The sequence below is a fragment of the Pempheris klunzingeri genome, chromosome 18 (genome assembly GCF_042242105.1).
Source record: "Pempheris klunzingeri isolate RE-2024b chromosome 18, fPemKlu1.hap1, whole genome shotgun sequence".
NCBI classification, from domain to species: Eukaryota; Metazoa; Chordata; class Actinopteri; order Acropomatiformes; family Pempheridae; genus Pempheris; species Pempheris klunzingeri.
The window spans coordinates 21,299,523-21,318,901 of NC_092029.1; the positions used below are offsets into that span (position 1 = coordinate 21,299,523).

Consider the following 19,379-nt stretch of genomic DNA (forward strand, 5'->3'; position numbering starts at 1 on the left):
CCAACACAAGACACCAAAGCACAATCAACCTATTCAACATCCTGTTAAATCCTTTTTGTAGATAGTATTTTTATTTAACAAATCTTGTCTCAATACATTTTCATGTTGTATATATTTGAATGGAACTAAATTATTGCAAACTACTTTGTAAAACTGTTTTATTTCTCACACATACAAATGATTTTTTTGTCCTTTTTTTGGTGATTTTTTCATTTTATTTTTTTTTATTCTTCGTGCTCACATCTGAGCTTAAGAAAGGGGAAGTATGGAACACTTTTACATTGTCGTATTGGTACTAATGCTACTTCCACCACTGTTGAGTCCATCATGAGAGACGGAGAGCAGCGTGCCTCGAAAAAGCCCTCCACCAAAGCCGGTACACGCTAAATGCATGGTTCTAAAAAGCAGACCGCTGTTTTGTAACCTGAATGGAAAGTCAGTGCTGAGACGTCAGCTCCTGCATCACACGAGCAGCTGCTGCTAGAAAACAACACCTGGTCTGATGAGTCTGAGGAGCAGGAGGGCCTTACATCGATCAATCAATCTTTATTTATATAGCGCCAGTTCATGACAGTGTTATCTCCAGACTCTTTCCATAAAGAGCAGGTCTAGACCAAAGTCTTTAATTAGAGAGAGACCAACGATTCAGGAGTTCAACATTAAGGATTCAAGAATCCTTTGATCAGAAACAACTGACACCTAACACTAAATATTCCCACGCAAATTCAAATTCGAACCAACATTGACATACAGAAACAGAATTAGCAAACGAAACAAACACAGTAATATACATAAAAGTTATTTCTTTCACTTTTATTTGAGGCAGATAAAAGTACCAGATGTAGTGAGAGTCTGTTGTCTCAGGGCTCAGTCACATGAGAGCTTGAAGGGCTGAGCCAGCAGCACACATTCCTAACAGCATCTGTTGGAAACAAAGTGTGCAGTGTGACCGCTTCATCCGGCCGTCTTTGAAAACATTTGTAGATAGATGCTATTCAAATGTCATCCAACACATACGTGAAGAGACAATACGAGCTGTCATTATAGACTGAACACAGAAAAGGTCTCTCTTTATTTTGATGCTTCCTTAAAGTAATGGTGTTTTGCCGGAACCCAGTCCTCTCAGTGGGAAAGTGGGTCACAGAGGCAGAAAAGAATGGCCTGCAGATAAAAATGGAGCAAAAGGTCTTTGACAAGCAGCTAACCAAAGTGGTTTCTACAGAACCAGACCCAGCAGCACCAGCAGACGACGGGCCAGACTCAGGCCCAGAACCAGCAGCAGACAGCAGCCCAGCAGGCCCCCTCCCAGCAGAGCTCAGCCCAAACCAATGGCACCGCCGGAACCACGGGAGGCACCGCTGGCGGAGGTTTACAACACGGCCAGGACCAGGGGCCCCCCAACAAAAAACCTCGGCTCGGGCCCTCTGGATCCTCCTCAGGCACTGGGGTGCTACAGTCAGAGTACCAGGTTAGTGGGATGCACAGAGGTTTACACTCCAGACAGACGTGGTGCTTAGAAGTGACTTAGTTTAATAAGTACGTTTATAAGACTTTTCCACATTTTGTCATCTTACAACCGCAAATCAAAGGACCCATGTTCTGCTCATTTTGAAGCTGACAGTTTGGAGGTCCTCCCAGACCAGGTTTACATGGTTTAATGTTCAAAAAACACATTCTTTTACTCCTCCAGACATGGCTGCGTGCTTCGCTCTCACCTTTGACATAATTGTGTTACCAGTGGGTGGGGATCGTCGCCCTGCTGAAGGGCTGGAGGAGGTCACATGTTCAGGAGATCCCCTTGTGACATCATAATTGGTGTTATAACAGTCTGCGAGCTTCTGGAAAGAAGCTGTTCCTCAGTCTGATGGTCTGGTAGAGGCCTTCCTGACCAGGCAGGAAGTGTTGCAGCTGTGTATACACAGTCCAGCGTGTTGTAGTGTAGCTCCTTTAGCGTCCCGCTTACATTGTTTACATCCCATATCATTTCAAAATGGATAGAATATGGCAAAACAGCAAATCTACCAAGAGAGTAGTAACCCTGATGGTAAAGCAGTGGTGAGAACAAAACCTTTGCAGAAAGAAAGCCATAAGAAATCCCTTTTGGAGGCCCAGGTGCAAATCGCTATGTGTGGATAAAACCCAACATTAAACTTGACCCTGAGCACACCCCCACAGTGGAACACGGAGGTGGCAGCATCATGCCGAGGGGACGCTCTTCATCAGCAGGCACAGTGAAACGGGTCAGGGCTGAGGGACAGAGCGGCATGGGTTCACCTTCCAGCAGGACAATGACTCCAGAGCCACACCGGGATGGTTTCAGGCCCAATCAAAGCCCAGACCACAATCCAGCTAAGAGTCTGCATCCAGTCTCACTGAGCTTCAGTTGTTTTGCCCAGGAGAATGGGCAAACGTTGCAGCCTGGTGTAGACTTACCCTAAAAGGCTTGCCGCTGTAATTGGATCGAATAATGGGTCTACTGAGTATTGACTAGGGGGGGTCTGAGCCTTCAAAGCACTATACATCTCATGTTAATCAGATGGTGAAAAGCCCAATAAAATCAGGTTGAATTCCAAATTGTAACACTGCAAATAGGGAAAGTTCCTTATGCAAGGCAAGGTGTTTTTGCTTTTGTCACCAACAACAAATGGATTCTGTGAACAAATGGTGTGTGTGTGTGTGTGTGTGTGTGTGTGTGTGTGTGTGTGTGTGTGTGTGTGTGTGTGTGTGTGTGTCACACAGCCTGATCTTCTTCCTGTGCCCTAGAGCTCCACTGTTGTCCAAACAAAACACTGCACTGGCTCACGTGTTCCTGCATCACCATGAACACACACACTGTAGTTCATCTTCACTCCATCCCACAATCACTGTCCTGCTGCTGGAAGCACTAGCAGTGCACTAATGTATGTATTTATTTATATATATTTATATATACGGTGTATGTGTGTGTGTGTGTGTGTGTATACATACACACACACACACACACACACATATATACATACACATACATACATACATACACACACACACACACACACACACACACATACATACATACACGCATACACACATACTTACACACACATACACACACACACACATACATACATACATACATACACACACACACACACACACACATATATATACACACATACTTCCACACACACACACACACACACACACACATATACACACACACACACACACACACACACACACATATATATACACACATATATGATATGGCTGAGTGGCTGAGGATGCATGTGAGACAGCTGGTAGCTGTCAGGCCTCAGCAGATGTATAAATAAACCAGTGGAGCTGGCTGACATACCAGGAGGGTGGCAGCGCTGTCACTGTCATTGTCCCACTTTTCCCCTCATTGATCCACCACCGCAGGCCATCCCACCCTCCACCACTCTCCAGTCATTCTCCTACACAGACGCATTGTTGCACAGCAGACATGTAGCCGGTTCAGCTGAGGTCCCCGCTCCTCACAGCCGCCCTCTTGTCATCTCGTGACTCCATCGATAATGGTTTGGATATCCAGCTCTCTTGTGATCTTAATGGGTGTTGAAGCCATTCGCAGCAGTGCTGCTCTATTATAGAGATACGGATTTTTTGTTGATTTGTTAAATCAACAGACTGAGAAATCCTGACTCTTAGTTCCTTCTATTGGTCAGGCTTCAAAAACACCAGATCCAACATTTCTCCATAATGCAACCCAGGGAGACTCTCCCTGCCTGGTTAACGCCCACGTTTGTAACACAGACTTTCTGTCTCTGTAACCCTGGTGGGGTACAGAGCTGACTGGAAAACTGATGTCCAAGTGAACATCAGTTGGCAGTCCCTTAAAAAACTATTCTTTGAACATGAATGTGTACTTTCATTTACAGCATAAATGACATTATTAATGCCACTATCACCACTGCTCTCAGAGGAGCACTCATATTCATAGATATCTTTATACTTACTGTGGAGCTAGAGCCTGTAGGCAGTTAGCTTAGCTTAGCATGAAGACTAGAAGCAGAGGGAAACAGGGAGCCTGGGTCTGGCCACGCCTAAACAGTCGATTTAAAACGGTAAACTGCTGACTCTCTTTTGTTTAATCCACACAAACAGAATGAGATATGACTAGTTCAGTAAATAGATCGCTGATGGAGGATCACGTCATTAGTTGCAGCCTTAGTTAACACACTCCACATGACATGTATGTGTGGATTAATGACTAAGTTAAAGGCTGGATCAGGGTGCCGTTTTTATTATACAGTCAAAAACAGAGCAGTTCTATAAGGCCGGGGAACCTGAAGCATAGAGGCTGGAATCATTGCCATCATGCTGCAGGCACATTATCACTGGAACCTCTGCTGTCGTGTGTTTGTGGTTTGTTTCTTCCACTGTTGCATCTTTTTCCCCTCTCCTGTAGTTTTCATTATGGATCTATCTTCTTCTACTTGCTGGTAAAGCAAAAAGGGATGTATTTACTGTGGGACCACATTACTCAGAAACACCTGATGCGTCTGCACACGTATTCTGAGTTTGTGTTGTTGGTAATAAGATCTCAGCTGCATCATTGAGCTGCTCCCTACTGAGTTTTCACCTTTCTCCCTCCCCCCACTTCTCCCTCTGTCTTTCCATTAGCACTCGGGCCCCCGCCTTGGTTACCAAAGCAACGTCCAAGGTTCCACTCAGCCCCAGAGTACCATGGGATACTCCTCGTCATCCCAGCAGAGCTCCCAGTACTCCCACCAGACCCACCGTTACTGAGGCTCCTGCTCGCTCCTGAACCAGCAGAGGAGTCAGCTCCTCCTCCTCCTCCTCCTCCTCCTCCTCCTCCTCCTCCTCCTCCTCCTCCAGCCAGATGTCACCGTACATCCTCAGCTCCGGCTGAGTCAGCACTCCACCTCGCTGGCTGGACCTCCTGCGGTGCGTGACACCATTCCAACTCAACCGTCCTCGTTTCAGCCCTCCCTCACCTTTGACCTCTGTCCTGACAGCCTTCGGCAGCACTGGAAGATGAAGGCGAACAAACGTAGGAACCAAAAGAAGTTCTGCCGCTCGGGGCCGGTGAACCCTTTTTAAAACAAGTGAAAATAATGTAAGATAGATGTGAAGGCGTCACACAGGCAGACTCCGAACCATGGCACTTAGAAACAAACGTTCCTCACGAGGAAGAATCGCAGCTGTGTTCATATATGTACATTATATAGCACCTTTTTCTATTTGATTTTTCTCTCACTTATTTGTTAGAGTTTTCAAGTTTACCTTGATAGTTGATGTCATTGTAAATATTGTTACATACGATTGAAAGAAAACACAGGTGGAACAGCCCTTTACTGTCATCTCTAGTGTAACATGACCTTGGATAATCAAAAGAAAAGCAGACAAAGTGTGAGCCAACCCCGACCTTTGAAGAAAAAAAGACAGCCACATGTTTCTGCACAGAAAAAATCAGCTCTTGCTGAAACCATTGCAGGGAAATGTTAAATGCGCAATTTAACTTAATCTTCTTATCGTAGGGTTTCTATATTTCGACCTCTCTTCCTCCAGAGTTGGATTTACAGTAAGAAAAGTAGTCCTCTTTTTACGGCTCTAAGTTGTGTACACTCTGATCCACTCCACTACCTGTAGAGATGAGAGACACTGGACAGACGAGCGTCGCTTCCTCTGACGGACGGACGCCTCTTGTTTGTGGCCAGCAGCTCTGCAGTGTTTCCTGCTGGGGGACTCTTCACTCTGGCCCCATCTTATCGTGGCCCCTCAAGACTTTCAAGGTTTCTGAACATGAACAAGCGCATAAATGTACAGGGCAGCTAACAGAACGCCCCCCCCCCTATCATATGCTTCTTGAGACTGTTACTGCCTGATGTCAGATTGTTGTTTTTTTTTAAGGTTCAATGTTATAATTGTTGCCCTGAGAGTGTGTGTGTGTGTGTGTGTGTGTGTGTGTGTGTGTGTGTGTGTGTGCTGTTCATCCTTTACTTACTAGAACTGCACTGACCACTGAACTGGTCTGCAAAGAGCTGGAACAAATGTTGGGTGAGTTTTGTTGTCTGAGCGCTCGCCCTCTTCCACGCCGACGCTCTGGCTGAGCACTGAGCACACCCTCTGTGGAGACGTGGGGGGGGGGGGCATTCTGAGACAACAGGTGCCTTCTTTAATACATGCCAAGGGGGCAGGAGCAATTAATTAACCAAAGCATTGGTGTAAAGGTGCAGAGTATTCTTATCTACTTAATCTTTGTTGTCATTCTAGTGCACAAGCAGTCACCCACCTGCATGTTTGACAGAAGAAGTGGAAGGATGATCAGTGGTGGGCTGATACAGAGACGTAGAGATCGACATTTTGGGAAATCCGCTTATTTGCTTTTTTTCTCTTTAGCTTAGCTTCTCGTGACGACTGGAAACAGTGTAAGGTGCAGGAGTGTTCATGTCAAACTGATTGTAATGTTGAGGTAGAGCCGCTTTGCTCTACTTATTCCACATATTGTACTTTGTGCTGCACTACATTCATTTGAGAAAGGAAGATCCTAGTTAGATTACTTTAAATACAAAAACATCACTTCTTCAATTCTGATGCATTTATCCTGCAAAAAAACTTCTTGTCAAAGTATTTGGGGCTGTAATTTAGTCCTAACCCACTGAATTATTGTCAGTATTTTCTAAAATCCAGTTTTACTTTTCATATTTCTGCTGAGTTATAGTCAGAATAGCATTTTTAATGTTGGGGCTTTTGTACTGTACTGTTCTGTCCGAGGTTAAACTGCCTGACAGTGTAGAAAGCAGTCCAAATAAACTAATCCAGTAATCCAGTATGATAGAATCTATAAAAACACTATGAAACTACTTTTAATACTTAAAACTTTGCTGGAAATATGTTTAGTAGTAAGTTTCTTTTTTTAATGCAAGACTTTCAGTGAAGGGCGACCAGCTCCGTCCACTCTGGCCTTCATGTCGGTTGTATTACAGAAGGCACCCAATGACTCAACTGTAACTGTGGTTTGTTCCAACACAGACGTGGTCACAGCAGGGTTGGAGTGTGAGGGTGGGGGGAGGTGGGGGGGTGAGGAAACACTGACACCTTGTGGCTGGAAGGAGAACTGGACCTCTGTCCTCTGCCATTATTATTTTTGAACTGGGAGCAGTTTCTCCTGAACACAAACTCATATTGTTGCCGTCACGTTTCACTGATCACCTTAAGGAGTCTCCTGCTTTGCTCTCAGTAAAACAACACTGATTATTATTCCCACCCCACTGCTAAAAAGTATTTTGGCTCCTGCACTAATGCAAAGATGTGTGTCGGTTTTGGGGAGATCTCCTGCAGTGACTCCTCGTGTGTCCTGCTGCTCCACACCGGCTGGATTACAGGCAGTGTTACGGCCTTAAGGTCACTTCCGTCCAAATTGCTTTAGTTTTGCAAAAAGTTTTTATTTTCGATTCCATTTTTTTTTTTTTTTTAATGCAAAAAGAAACGTGTGATCGCTGGAGTTTCTTTCCAGAATAACACAAGTCACATCTTCTTTTTAAGAAATGTTCAACGGAACCAATTTAAGCTGCATTCATTGATATTTTGCTCGCACAGCAGTCGTCTTCTAGAGAGCAGAAGTCCTGACGTCACCACTGGACTCGCCTCAGTTCCACTAGCTTCTGTAACTCAGTACAGTCTCTCATTCAGCTCTTTGTCTTTCCTCTGCCTTGCTGAAAGCATGAAGCCCGTCCAGGTTCATGAGACGTAAGATGAAGTGTCCATAAGACCACTACGGCATCTAAGCTGTAGCTGTTTCCCACTGATAGAAGTGTTACACAGGACAACCTCTGTTACCTCTGTTTTGGTCTCCACCCCCTAAATAGAAACATCTTCTCTTTAGCTGCTATGTGTTTCATTACGTACACTAGCTAGTTGCTAACTTTGTCTTCCATTTGGTGCTAAACAGCTCAACAGTTTTTCCAATAGACTGTTTAAAAGAGGTGGACGTTGCCTCCGGGTCTGAAAAGTGCCTTAAACCTGCGTTCTCTCTGATGTCCAGCAGGGGGCGACTCCGCTGGCTCCAAACAGAAGTCTGATTGGATGGAAGTCGATGAGAAAATGAGCCGACTTGTCACTGATTTATTACCTCCATGCACAAGGTTTATTGTTTCAATCGCTAGTTTACAGTCTTCTTCGACACAGCAGGATGTTCATTCAGTAAATGATGCTCCCATGTGGAGGAAAGCGGAATATAAAACAGGGATGCTTGAGGGTGGCGACCTCGTGACTAACTAATCAGAGCTGATCATGTCTTTGCATAACCAGTCAGACGTGTGTCACTTCTGGCTCCAAAAAAAAAAAAAAAAAAAGGCTTCAAAGCGGCGGTGCACAAATCAGTGGGTGACATCACGGTGCTACGTCCATGTCTTCTATACGGTCTGTGGGCTTTCTGCTAAAGACAGCTGCCTGTGGCTGAGAGCAGAGTTTGTGGCCTTGAAAACCAAAAGAATGAGCTAAAAGAGGCTAAAACACCGAGTGGATCTGAGGGGATCTCTGGATCCATTCTGCATTCTACGCCTTCCACCTTACACATGGTCATGTGATCACTTCAACAAAATATTGATTAATGCAGCTTTAAAAACTAACTTTGGGTGTTAATTTCCACCCCAAAATGTGCTTTTAGGACGTTGTTAGATTTCTTGCCTTAGTCCTTTGCTCCACCTCGTCTCCTCCTGTGTTCTGACAGACCCAGGGCAGCACAGCCTCTTCAGTCGTGTGCGACGGGGATCAAAACCAGCAGCTACTCAAAGGTTTTTCTCCTCCCTCTAGTCTGTGTATGTAAAGTCAACCTGAGTCACAGTGACCGTGTGTTATGACTCTTTGTTGTAAATTTCTCTCTCCACACAAGCGAGGTGTCACAAGTATTCCTGAGCGTGAGGCTCCAGTGGGAGACAAATTACTGTCAAACAACTCCTATGCAAAAAAAAAAAAAAAAGAATCCCAGACTAAAGCTTTCACTAAGGTTGCTTAGGTTTTGCAGTTGACAGCTTTTCTTATATTGTGATGGGTGATGTGTATTCATTCCTGGTGTTATATAGAGTATAGTTGTCTAAGACGGAGCTCACTTATGTCCTTTTTTTCACAGCAGTTTGAAATGTACTCTAAATGAACTATTGTAAAGAAATGCATATATATGGATAGTATACAATCATATTTATTATTTCCATACATCTATGAATAATACCCATTTTCTGAACTTTCCTCTGCCTTAACTATAGTAGCTATAGAAAGGGACCTCTGTTAGACAAAGCAAGCATCACTAGACGATATTTCTTGTTGTTTTAGAGTTATTTCTTCTCTATATGCTCACGTGAAATCATGTCTAGTTACTGAATGTGTTAATGCCACCTCAATGTACAGTAGAATGAAGGTGCCCCCGGTGTTCGGGGTCACTCGCCGGCTTCTCGCGGCTCGTTTTCGACTTCGTCATGCAGATGTTCCACAGTGTCACTGTTTTTTACAGGAATGATAATTATCCACGTTTTTTATTTGTGTGGATGGTGCCTTTTTTTAAGTCGTTCGTCTTCTGAGGATGTCACGGGAATTTGTTCAGGATTTTATTTTGTATTTGTATCTTCATGCGTCCTCTGCTAGCTCTTTGGGTCTATGTACGTCTACTTCTCTCATTACTATGTAGCATATTGTTATTGACACGATGTGGACGCCAGCAGCTAAATATATCTCATTTCATTTCAGTTCTTCGTGTCCACCCTCTAAAGACTGCAAACAGTCCTGACGGAGGATTCGCTCCTGTTTCTCTTCTAATAGATATTGTCCTCACACATTACTGAAGCGCAGTTATAAGTCTGTTTTGAAATGCTGTACATAAAAACACATTTTAAGAATTTCTCATCGAGATATTGATACAATAACTGTCTTTTAATGCACTGTCGTTGCTCAAATATTTAGTGGTAAATAAAAAGAGTATTTAATGTTTTTTATTGTCTTGCTTTAGACGCTAAAGTTCTGGCAGTGCTATGACAGCTGTAGGGCAGATGATGCTCCTCTGTGTGTAGATATGGACAGACACACTTTAGTACACCCCTCTATGAAATGTAGTGTACCTCCACGCCGCACTCTCCGCTCACATCTCTTCCTTTTTGATAGTATTGCATGTGCCTGTCTTTTTCCAAAGGAGAACGTAAGCACTTGTTGTCGCCCTCTCAACCGTTTGGACAGACAGACAGACAGACAGACAGACAGACAGATGCTCCATCTACAAGTCAGAGTTTCTGCCGTGCCCTCAATGACCGCTGTGCCATCCAAATAACCTAACCTGATGATAATCCCTGTTCGGCTTGTGTCACAACACACGGCTGAAGTAATCCTCCATCTCAGAGCGTCTTTTAAAGCAGCTCCCTGATGAGGAAGAAAGTGAACGTTTGGTCATCGAGAGAAAATATGGTTCAACGTTTTTTAATGGCTTTGCATGCACTTAACTCCCCAAAGCTCTCTGTGAGCTGCATCGGCAGAAGGCTTTGCAGGTCAGAGCATCTGTCCACTCCTCTACAGTCTCTGTATTATGTGTGTGTGTGTGTGTGTGTGTGTGTGTGTGTGAATTGATCCTTATTGGGACCATTTCCAACATAAATATCAACCCTGTTGGGACATGGGGGCCAAAGCCCGGCCACGATGAGACAACATGTCATTTCTGAGGTGGTGGTTAAGGTGGGGCTAAGGTTAGAGTTAGGGTTTGGGTCATTCTGACTACAATGAATGGAAGTCAATGCAATGTCCTAATAATCCTAATAAGGATAGCTCTGTGTGTGTGTGTGTGTGTGTGTGTGTGTGTGTGTGAGCGCACACAGGTTTGAAATACACATATGGCCTAAATGTATTGTCTTTTCATAGCATTTGCAAATAAGGCAGCAATAGCTCAGCGCAGGAAAATCAAAAAAAGGAAACATTTATTTAGCTGCTTTTAGCAAACTTGTCCATATTTCACTGTACAAATGACTGTTAAATGAGAAAAAAGTCATGTATATTTATTTTATATCCTCTATTATAATAAAAACCTCTTTTGTCTCAATCACTTTCATGTGTGCAGTCGTTGTTTGGAGCGCTGCAGCCACTGCCTGTTCACCACTTGATGTCACCCAAGGGTGACTGTTCACTGTGCCGGTGCCATTCTCTAACTGAACTGTGAGTCTTGCTGTTGAGTCCTACAAAACTCCTCTTACAAAGACTCATTAAGAAAATGTTTTTTCTGTTATACTGTTATATATACACATATATATATACAGTGCTTAACAAATGGGTCAGACCAGCTGTCATAAAAATGAGAAAACACAAGACAAAACTTGTTTCAAATTAAACATTGTATTATTATTTATTAGGCAAATAACAAACTGGAACAACTAAATAGTCCTTATTCACATATTTTAACCAGAAATCTTAATATTTGGTTTGACCTCCTTTGGCCCTGATTGTTTTCATGGACGTTTCCACCGTCTCTTTTGTTATTGAGCTCCAAATAGTTCCCAGCTGTTCCCAGAGACTTGCTTTGGATTAAATTTGTGTGTGATCTATTTTTTAATTCAATAAATCCCAGATCTGTTCGATAGGATTCAAGTCTGGACTTTGACTTGGCCAGTCCATCAGTTCCTCTACTCCAGATTCCTTTTACATCATTTCAAATCCATCATTCTGATTAAAGAGCTTACACTTACTGGTGGGTTAACCATTACAGGAATTAAAAGAATATTTTGGTAATCAGCAATACTGTTACTTTAGGGCAGGGGAGGCAAACACCTTCCACTGGGTGGTGGTCTGATACATTTGTTTAGCACTGTATGTGTGTGTATATATATATATATATATATATATATATATATATATATATATATATATATATATATATATATATATATATATATATATATATATATATATATATATATATATATATATATATATATATATATATATATATATATATATATATATATAGATATATATATATTTGTCCGTTTTTACATTAACAGCAGCTTAGAAATATATTTTTGTATGTTACGCAAATGTAAAGTGTAAAAAGTGTATGAAGTCCAAAGTAGAACACTTTCTGATTATTTAAAGAAGTATTCTGACATTTTGGGGAAAAGGCTCATTGGCTTTCTGAAGAATTAATGAGAAGATGCTGCTCTCATGTCTGAAAGTTAGATATGTAGCAGATATGTATGTTAGCTTAGCATAAAGACCGTTAACAGGACGACACAGCTAGGCTGGCTCCCCTAACAGCGCAGAACACACAACACACTAATCATACCTTGTTTGTTAAATCATACAAAAGCTGCAGTCTATAAATGACAACTTGTGACTACATATTTTCTCCTTTCAACTACATCTGACAGTCTCACAGCAAGAAGGTTCCAGGTTTGAATCTACTGGCCAGCAGGTTTGCAGTTTGAGTCTGGGGCCTTTCTGTGTTCGTATGTTCTGCCTGTGCTTGTGTAGGTTGTCTCTCTCTGTGTGTCGGCCCTGCGATTGGCTGCCAACCAGTCCAGGTGTACCCCGCCTCTCGCCCAATGCCAGCTGGGATTGGCTCCAGCTCCTCCACGACCCTGAAGGATAAGCCGTATAGATGATGGATGGATGGAACTACATCTCACGGCTCCTGTGGCCCAAGTCATCACATGTGCTGGTGTGGAGCTTGGCTGTTGTCTTCACCTCACACCTCTGCAGTTCAATGGAAATGGCCACCTCACTGACTTTGACCTCTTCTCAGCTAGTACGTGGACCTTCTTTGAATTGACACTGAAACATACTGGTGCGAAATAGTTTTGATTTTATTTGTCCAAATTTTGAGATACCTGCATCCACCCCTAAAGAGGTGTAGAATTGAAAAGTCACTTTTGAGGTAAACCATTAAAAAAAAAGTGCATTAAAACAGCTCCATTAGAAACCCCCGAGAGGTAAGTGGGAACATTTTTCTGTAATTTGGGTGAACCAGCCCTTTATTGTACTTGTGCATGGTACAACAAACCTTTGTACTTTTTAATTGCACAAAAGGTTCAATGCAACTGTACCTTCCAGGCACTGGTGTCATAAACGGCATGAAATACAAAGCCTCCACTCAGACTGCATGCATTCAAATGTGAACTCGCCCCCGCTGATGTGATAAGATAACACACACAAACACACTCATTACATAGGCGTGAATGTCTGATGATTTGAACGCTTGTATCCACCATCAAGACATTCCACAAGATGCATCAAGTAAGCGCTGCATTTAGTTATGGGCTGGTGGTTTGACAAGTGAAACCAGTGCAGGCAAGCTGAGACTTGGCATTGACCTCGCGAGTTCTGGCAGAAGCGCTGGATCGACGGCTCAGCCTGAAGTCTTACTGTTACCATTTAAAGGAAATTTATGACTTGGAGAGAGCTCAGCAGAATGTATTAATGCAGATGATCCCATTTCCTACTCTGTCTCCAGGTGCTGCTGCTCGGGTCAGCTACTGAGGAACAAGCACCCCACGCATACTCCGCAGACCTTCAGCCTGACAGGCAGCTGAGTTATACCGAATATAAAACTGCCAACAGAGTTTCTCCCCACTGCACAGTTTGTGCCTGCCACCACAGTGCCGGTCACACCAGCAACAGAGAAGATACTGAGAGGTTTCCATTATAGTTGGAAATAAATGCTTTAGTCTAATGAAAATTAACAGCATCATTAATTTGGTTGATGTCATCCTAAACACTAGTCAGTACCGTACCAACGTGCAGGTACACGCAGCTACAGAACATGTCATGCTACATGAATGTAGCATGACTTAACACGGCGCTACAGACAGTATGACAAATGCATGACGTGACCATGACATGATACAAGCTAATGTAACATGACAACAAGGACACATATCACAACATGTACAGGAAATGTAACAGGAAAAGAAACCCAGAGCGCTTCCACCTGTACCTCAGAGGTGGCCTGAGGACCACCATTAAAGGATATCTTACTGGATAGTGTTCTTAAGGTCCATGAAAAGACTAAAACCACCGACGTGTTAGTCCGTCTCCAACACTGTACCACCGTCTCCTCTGTGGCACTCAAAGCTCACTGATGTCAACGCAAGAAAAAAAATCGTATCATCTTTAAAACTGGGTGACTGAATGAATGTATTTGAATTTCTCAAACACTACTTTTGAGTTTGGAGGCGTCCTTGTGAGATTTCTGCCTCCGCACCAATGCAGTGGAGGTGAGTGGGCCTTTGTGCTGCTCACAGCACTGTGAAATTAGAAAAAGTAGCATCAGCAGTAACATCAATGTCCCTAAGGTATTGAAAAATAACCTCATAGTGTACAAAACTGCTCACATCATGTGCTGTGGATTAGTATCCAGGACCAGAGTTCTAATGCAATTTTTCATGCTGTAAGCATCATAAACAAAATCCTATTGACCTCTATTGGCTAATTGATGAATTATTTGATGAATTTATTTAGTTTGTGTTCCTCTGTTCATACTCACAACACAAAGGGACAATTAATATGAGAAGGGCGTGAGTGGAAGTGTGAAAGTGGCATCAGACAACGAAAGGTCCAGATCATACACAATAGGGGCAGTTATACTGATACAAGGCTTATTTTCTGTGCTGTAGCATTCTACAGCGGGATTAGTGTTTGTTAATCCTCGATCGACGATTCTCTCTTAGTTTTGGGAGTACTGTGGGTTTACAGTGTTGCAGTATCAGCCCCCACCTCTGCCGCCCTGTTGACCAGCTCACTGCCTGGCGTGGGATGTTAGACTGAAGTCTTGGTTTACTCCTCCTCCTCAGACACAGTTATGTGCTTTAGATAGTGTTTGTGCTTTCACCGGCCTGTTCAGGATAATAAACTACAAACTACAGAGATTACTGTAGCCAACTTCCTCAAGAGGCTGCTTGTGTAACACTAACCCTAATCAGCAGTGAACACAAAGTACAGCTGAGGCTGATGGGAATTTGGTCATAAGCTTAAGTACTGAACAAACTAAAAACTGGCGCTAGACATCATCAAAAGGATATATCCTGAGGTGGACATGAATGCTCGGACCAAACTGCATAGAAATTCATCCAATAGTTGCTGAGATACATCACTTCCAACCACAAATGTGATCCTCACGGTGGCATTAGAGAATCATTTCATTTGATAGTTGTTGATTTATTTGAGTTGGACAAGTGATGGACACACGAAGGGATCCATAGAGCCACACTGTTCTTGTGACTAAAGATACTGTTGAGAAAGTTGGTGAAGATGTTTTCCTGGTTTCTTGAGTGGCGTTTAGAATGTTATCAGCCTAACGGCAGCCATGTTTGCTTTGCAACAATTGCTGGCTGTGCTACAGCTCTACACGTCCTCTCTTTCCACTGCACTTCTACTGGGAAAATGCTGGGCCCATCCACAGAGTCAGTTTGACCTCAAGGGTAGGAGATCAGTGTCTGGAGCTCTGCCATCACACCACTCACTCCCAGTCTGCTCTCAGAGCTGCCTCCAACCACAACTTGATGCTTACACTCCACAGACCTTGACATTTCATTGCATTTCATTGCCTTAGTAATAAACTCTCCACTCTGCTCAAAAACAAGTCCAGACTGAGACTGTTTGTATCACTATCTATTACCTCCTGTTGAGTTCTACTGTATTTATGCAGAATTTCATATATACAATAGTTAGCTTTGTTTATAATGCTGTACTATATACATATATATATATGCAGTGCTAAACAAATGTATTAGACCACCACCCAGTGGAAGGTGTTTGCCTCCCCTGCACTAAAGTAACAGTATTGCTGATTACCAAAATATTCTTTTAATTCCTGTAATGGTTAACCCACCAGTAAGTGTAAGCTCTTTTATCAGAATGATGGATTTGAAATGATGTAAAAGGAATCTGGAGTAGAGGAACTGATGGACTGGCCAAGTCAAAGTCCAGACTCGAATCCTATCGAACAGATCTGGGATTTATTGAATTAAAATATAGATCACTGGGAACTCTGGGAACAGCTAGCTTATTCACACAGAATCCCTCATAAGAGCACTCATTTGCAAACCAGGTGTTGTCTCAAGCACAGCTGATGCAACAAATCAAAGGCCTCATTAGTTGCAAAAAAGAGGGCCAAAAAACCTTGAGTGACTGCAGAAGACCTGCAGTAAGACTTGGTGGCAGCAGGCTCTGAGGTTTCACTTCCTACAGTAAGACACATACTAAACACTGAAGGCCTCCGTGACCGAACTCCAAGAAGTTCACCACTACTGACCTACCGCTGCTGGGATTGTGTTCTGTGGAGCGATGAAACAAAATGGTAACTTTTCAGGTCTGTGGATCAGCAGTATGTCTGGAGGAGGAAGAATGAGGCAGACGCTGAAAAGAACCCCCTGCCTACAGTGAAGCATGGAGGTGGATCAGTGATGCTCTGGGGCTGCTTTGCTTCTTCTGGCTCTGGAAACCTGCAGCGTTTGGAGGGCAACATGGATTCAATCAAGTATCAGGAAATCCAGGAGAAACGTTCATGCCGTCTGTGAGGAAGCTGAAGCTTGAAGGTCATTGGACCTTCCAACAGGACAATGATCCCAAACATTCCTCAAAGTCCTCCAAGGCTTGGCTTCAGAAAAAGTTCTGGAAGATACTAGAGTGGCCGTAATATTTGCCTGACTTGAATAGAAAATGTAGTGGGATTTGAAGAAGGTGGTTGCAGCACACAAACCCAAGAACATTGGAGAGCTGGAGGCTGTTGGTCATGAGGAGTGGGCTCAGATTCTTCAGGAACCTGAATCTGGATATGCATCACATTTAGGGTGCTTTACTAAGTACTGCTTGTCAAGAAGAAAGTTGAATCATTTTGATCATTTCATTAAAGGTGGCACATTGTACTGAATTTGGAGAAACCAGCTGTAATATTAGTTGTGTTGAGCTGCTTCAATTCTTGTTTGAGTTGTTCATTGAACTCAGCTGAAGGTTTGTACATTTTGCCGAAACACCTGATTTGCAATGGAGGTTGAATAATTCTGAGTGCAATGATATATTCTTTGATTTAGTTTAAATTGTGAAATTATGGAATTTTTGTAAATAGTTTTAACACCAGGTTGGACAGTTAACCACAATAATAAAGCTTTTCAGCTTGTTGGTATATACAGGTGTGCAGGGTGAGGTCAACTCCCTGATGAAGCTGACTGGAATCAAAGCGTACTCTTTTCATCAGTTACAAGGTTGGGTCCCAACAATAAGGCAACAGAACAACTTCCTCTTCTCTCTGTACCCCCTGTCCTTAACAACACTGTGTCGAGCTTGTTGTCAGTGGAGCGTCTGCATAACCCGCTCCAAATGGCCAGTGGACAAGCACAGAAGTTTTCTTTAGGAATAATGACTGGAGACCCACAGCAAGGCTAAATCTAAACTGCTGACCCATGACAAGCTGTCCTCAGACCGTGAGAAATGGGCCTCTTTCCATGCCAAGAATGTGGGTGGCCGGCCCCGAGGAGCGTGGCCACTTGCAGCACTGGAGTGAAATGGCAGGTTCTTCTGTCTGACTTCTGCAAGGCTGTGAGCGAAATGTTGTCCTTTATAAAAATGTTTTATTTTCCTACGCACAGACCATGCTGTCACTCTTCTAATCTTTGTCTATGTACAGCATGCACACTTAGTAATGTGCTAGTGGTGTGTGTGTGTGTGTGTGTGTGTGTGTGTGTGTGTGTGTGTGCATGTGTGTGGGAGGGGTGGAGGGAGGGGGAGGGATTCCAAAGCACACAGAGTCCACTTCCAGTTGTTAGGTAGATTGTAAAATGAGACCAAAACTGGAGAAGGCATAAAATACAGCCACAGTCATCAGTTACTGGAGACACCATCACTGGAAATTCTTGAGAATTTGAATTCTGCTGCCTTTTGTTTTTGCTGATGCACTACCCTGACACATTAACCCCCCCCTCACACACACACACACACCACTAGCACATAACAAAGTGTGTAAGGCATTGTGTGAAGTAATGAATACTCTGTGAGAACACTGGTCAAACAGGATGAGAGGCTGCACTGTGCTGTCAATTCGCTGCTCGCACTGAAGGGGATTTCAGCTCCCCGGGCTTCAAACCCGGAGTCAAGGGGTCAGAGTCTGCTCGAGATAGCAGGGGCCACAATTTGTGTGTGTGTGTGTGTGTGAGAGAGAGTGTGAGGGTGACTGACTGGCTGTGTGTGTGAGTCACTGCATTACGCCGACACACGAGACGCCATGTGTTTCCACCCAGTTCACTGAAGAACAAATGTGCCGTCCTTTTTCATGAGGGTTCTCACAAGCGTCTGTTTTCTCGCTCACCCCGTGTGTGGGTTAATGCAGCAAGAAGCGGCGAACAGGAGACGTGGTCCACATCAATTATGTTGTAAAAGAAGAATTCAATTGGACACCTGTTTATGGTGTCCATGCAGAATGAAAAAAAAGTGTCTAATTTAGAAAGTGGGTGCAACATAGCAAGTGGAGACTGAAGGGTGCTCCCTGGAGGACACGATAATTTGTTGGTGGCCACTAAAGGCCTTTGAAAAAGCAGGTTGATCATGTGACATCAAAAAAACCTAAACCCACTACCAATGACATCCCACAACATCCTGAGGACTTGAAGTGTGTCACTTCAGCAACCAACCCATGGCAGAGAACAAACAAACTCCTCTGTGGTAGGGACTGTTTTATTCTTCTAATGAAACTCTAAGTGAGACTCTAAGTGATCTCATTACTATCAAATATATATCCATTCTAAATGTGAAGACCTGGTATAATATGTATTTCAAACATAATATGCAAGAAACATTAAAACATAAACCAAAAGTTACGCTGATTTTGAAAGGTAATGCTTCATCTGGAAACCGTTCAAAGGTCATTTTACGAGAGAAAATCTTAACTCACTTACTAGCTTTTTTCCACCTTGCACCTATCACATAGTCTTCCTCAGCAGATAAAGTTTGCCGGGTTATCTTCTGAATGTTGAAGTAACTTAATCCTTTGGGGCAACTGATCACAGTAGATCCACTAAAAGAGCTTGTTTGATCCACTGACAGGCTCAGAGTGTTATTCTAAGTGTGTGACAGCATCATGGAAAGGATCCCTACAGAGAGAGACCTGGAAGATCCTTTTGGTTTAACCACAAACAGCACACACACCAGACTACATTCATTTTAATCACTCAGCGCAATTCAGGTAAAAGTACAACCAAAGTTTCTGTGTTATACACCCTTTATTACTGTGTTGGATTCATCCTCTGTGATAGCAGTAGATCCAGTAGAGATATTTCAGTCTGGACCAAAGCGATGGACTGACTAAAAACTGAAAAAAATAATGATAGATTTGTGAAAGCGCACTGTTGCACTTTCAGTTGCCCACTGGCAGCCCTTCCTCT

General features: G+C 43.2%; 1 protein-coding gene across 1 annotated transcript in view; it reads left to right on the forward strand.

Annotated features, from left to right (window-relative positions):
- Positions 1-5,602, forward strand: part of cdk19 (cyclin dependent kinase 19) — a 47,842-nt gene extending 42,240 nt beyond the window's left edge. The window contains exons 12-13 of the mRNA XM_070849334.1: positions 1,223-1,468; positions 4,642-5,602. Of these exons, the coding sequence (XP_070705435.1) occupies positions 1,223-1,468; positions 4,642-4,767 (372 nt within the window). The 3' untranslated portion in view covers positions 4,768-5,602. The remainder of the gene's footprint in view (positions 1-1,222; positions 1,469-4,641) is intronic.
- Positions 5,603-19,379: the final 13,777 nt, after the last annotated feature.